At 33.8% G+C, this 2,649-nt stretch overlaps 1 protein-coding gene across 2 annotated transcripts; it reads left to right on the forward strand.

Annotated features, from left to right (window-relative positions):
* Positions 1–461: 461 nt before the first annotated feature.
* LOC116020843 lies at positions 462–2,435 on the forward strand. Of its 2 annotated transcripts, none has more exons than XM_031261394.1 (4): positions 462–671; positions 781–989; positions 1,094–1,339; positions 2,130–2,435. In XM_031261394.1, exons 2-4 carry the CDS (start codon positions 807–809, stop codon positions 2,334–2,336), a joined length of 636 nt encoding a protein of 211 aa, XP_031117254.1. In that variant the 5' UTR covers positions 462–671; positions 781–806; the 3' UTR covers positions 2,337–2,435. The 2 variants fall into 2 exon arrangements, with proteins under 2 accessions (XP_031117254.1, XP_031117255.1); XM_031261395.1 differs by having other exon boundaries at positions 787–989.
* Positions 2,436–2,649: the final 214 nt, after the last annotated feature.

The following is a 2,649-nucleotide window of genomic DNA, read 5'->3' on the forward strand; positions in this document are numbered from 1 at the left end:
CATCTAAATAATATATATATATATATATATATATATATATATATATATATTAAATTTGCATTCAATTCATTGATTAAATTTGGACCATTTACTAATTAATACTACTTTGAATTTGAATAAATGTTGATAAGTAATGGATTTGGTTGGTTTAACCTTTTCGACTTTTGGTACATTAATTATAAAGAAAATAGAGTTAATTAATGTAAAATTGTATGAATATTTAGTAAAATTTGAATTTGAGAGGATAAAGAAAAACATACATTTTTCATATATACATGAACTGAAAATTCAATGGCGGCGGCGGCGGCTTATAAGAAATTATAACCGCATATAATTTAAGGTGTTGAAGTGTCACATTAGTTTAATATTGATTTAGTTTATGTCCCCGGCTAAGACTAGTGAAGCATATACTTATTTTTTAGGTTGGGCCTCATATGATGTGGTGTGCCTTAGACCTTAGTTCCAAAACGTACCAAACCCAACCCCCACAAAAATAAAACACCATATCATCTTCTCTTCAATTCTTCTTAGCTAGCTTCATCTTATCATATCCTCGTCGCCTAGTCATTTTTCCAGATTCTCTACCATCATTACAAGTTACAAGAATCCTGGCGGCAGGCCACAGATCAGAGAAAAATTAAACCACATTAATTGTTATCCTAATCGTAATGGTAAAGTTCACCCTGAAGGCCAATTAAGTTTTGTCCACTTTGGCTACTATACGCTGCTGCTTGACCTCGATCCCGTGTCCTTTATTTATTTATTTTTGGATTATTGAAGGTGCAGGGCGAGCAGGTCTAAGAATAATGGCGCTAATTCCTCCGTGGCTGGAGCCGCTGCTGAAGACGGCGGAATTCTTCTCCCCGTGCCGCAGCCACGCCGCCGCCGCCAAGAACGAGTGCAACCTCTTCTGCCTCGACTGCTGCAATGCTGCCGCCTTCTGCCTCTACTGCCGCTCCTCCAAACACAAAGATCACCGAGTCATTCAGGTCAGTAGTTGTAGTTTCAATTCAGTCATGTATATATATATATATATATATGTAATCTTGGTTTTCTTGATTGGGGCGGGGCGGGTGGATTTGAATTGGATCAGATACGGAGATCGTCGTACCATGATGTGGTGAGGATATCGGAGATTGAGAGGGTGTTGGATATCAGCGCAGTGCAGACGTATGTGATAAACAGCGCCAGGGTTTTGTTCTTGAACGAGAGGCCTCAGCCCAAGAATAACAATAACAATAGTAATGGTGGGAAAGGAGGAGGCGGAGCTTCTCACATTTGTGAAATCTGTGGAAGAACCCTATTGGATCCTTTTCGTTTCTGTTCTTTGGGGTGTAAGGTCAGCACTCATTATCATCTCATCTTCTCATCCATTCATTAATTCTTCTTCACATTGCTATTATGCACACATCCATTTTTTTTTTTTTTTTTTAAATTTGTTTCTTCTGATCTTCTCATTTTTTGATCCTTTACTTAATTCACGCATACATGTAGTATCATCACTTGCATACATACATACATGCATGCATCATCAGCATCCATCATCATATCACATGCAATTTAATGACTTGACTAATTAATTGGGACATAATAATAAGATGGAATCTTTAATTTTAGATCTACCTAGCTATCTTGTGGTGAATAGAATGCATCTTCATTTACAGGTCTATTTATGAATTTTTGATTGCATTTATATTTATGTTGACAAAGCTATATGCAATTTCACATTATATTGTCTACACATGAATGTACACATGTTTGTGCCTACATTGCATATATATAGAGAGAGAGACAAGATGCAAGAGCCATATTGATATTTTCTAGACCAATGCCATCCTTTTCAAGAATAACCAACCCATTCTCATAATTATCATCCTTTTTTCTCCCTTTAATTTGTTTTTATGGTGAAATGTAGTGTACACATCATTCACCAATATAAAATTATCATTGTCACCATCATAGATCTGTTAATTTTTTATTTTTTTTGTAGGCAAATAAATCTATATTTTATTCTAATTATACAATGGGGTATTGCTTAAACATGCTGCTCAACTTTACATAATTTAATTTTTTTTAAAAATTATTTAATTATTATTATTATTTTTATTTCTTTATTTTGCATAATTTAGCTTGTGGGAATAAAGAGGAATGGAGATGCAAGCTTTACCATAGATTCCAAGAATGAGATGGCAATGCAAAGAGGTGAAGGATCAAAAGGTGGAGAACAATTGCGTGAAGGTTCACAACATGACATATACCCACTCACGCCTCCTCCTCCTCATTCTAATGCAAGGAGAAGGAAAGGCATTCCTCATAGGGCACCCTTTTCTGCCTAATAATCACAATTTGTATTTACCTAACACCGCCCCTTGAATTACATTATTCAAAAATTAAAAATTACTCATAGAAATTTCATTTTTCTTTTACCTTCTTAATTATTCTGTAAATTGATAAATAAATAAATAAATAAATAAATATATATATATATATATATATATATATATATATATATATATATATATATATATATATATATATAACTCTAGATCGACCTTTTATTTAGAGTTACATATTTATATGGTTATTAGATGACCGTGATGTGAGGTTATGTGTGTGAGTAGATAAGATGATGGGATGGTAAAGCAGTTG

Source organism: Ipomoea triloba, chromosome 5, assembly GCF_003576645.1.
Source record: "Ipomoea triloba cultivar NCNSP0323 chromosome 5, ASM357664v1".
NCBI lineage: Eukaryota > Viridiplantae > Streptophyta > Magnoliopsida > Solanales > Convolvulaceae > Ipomoea > Ipomoea triloba.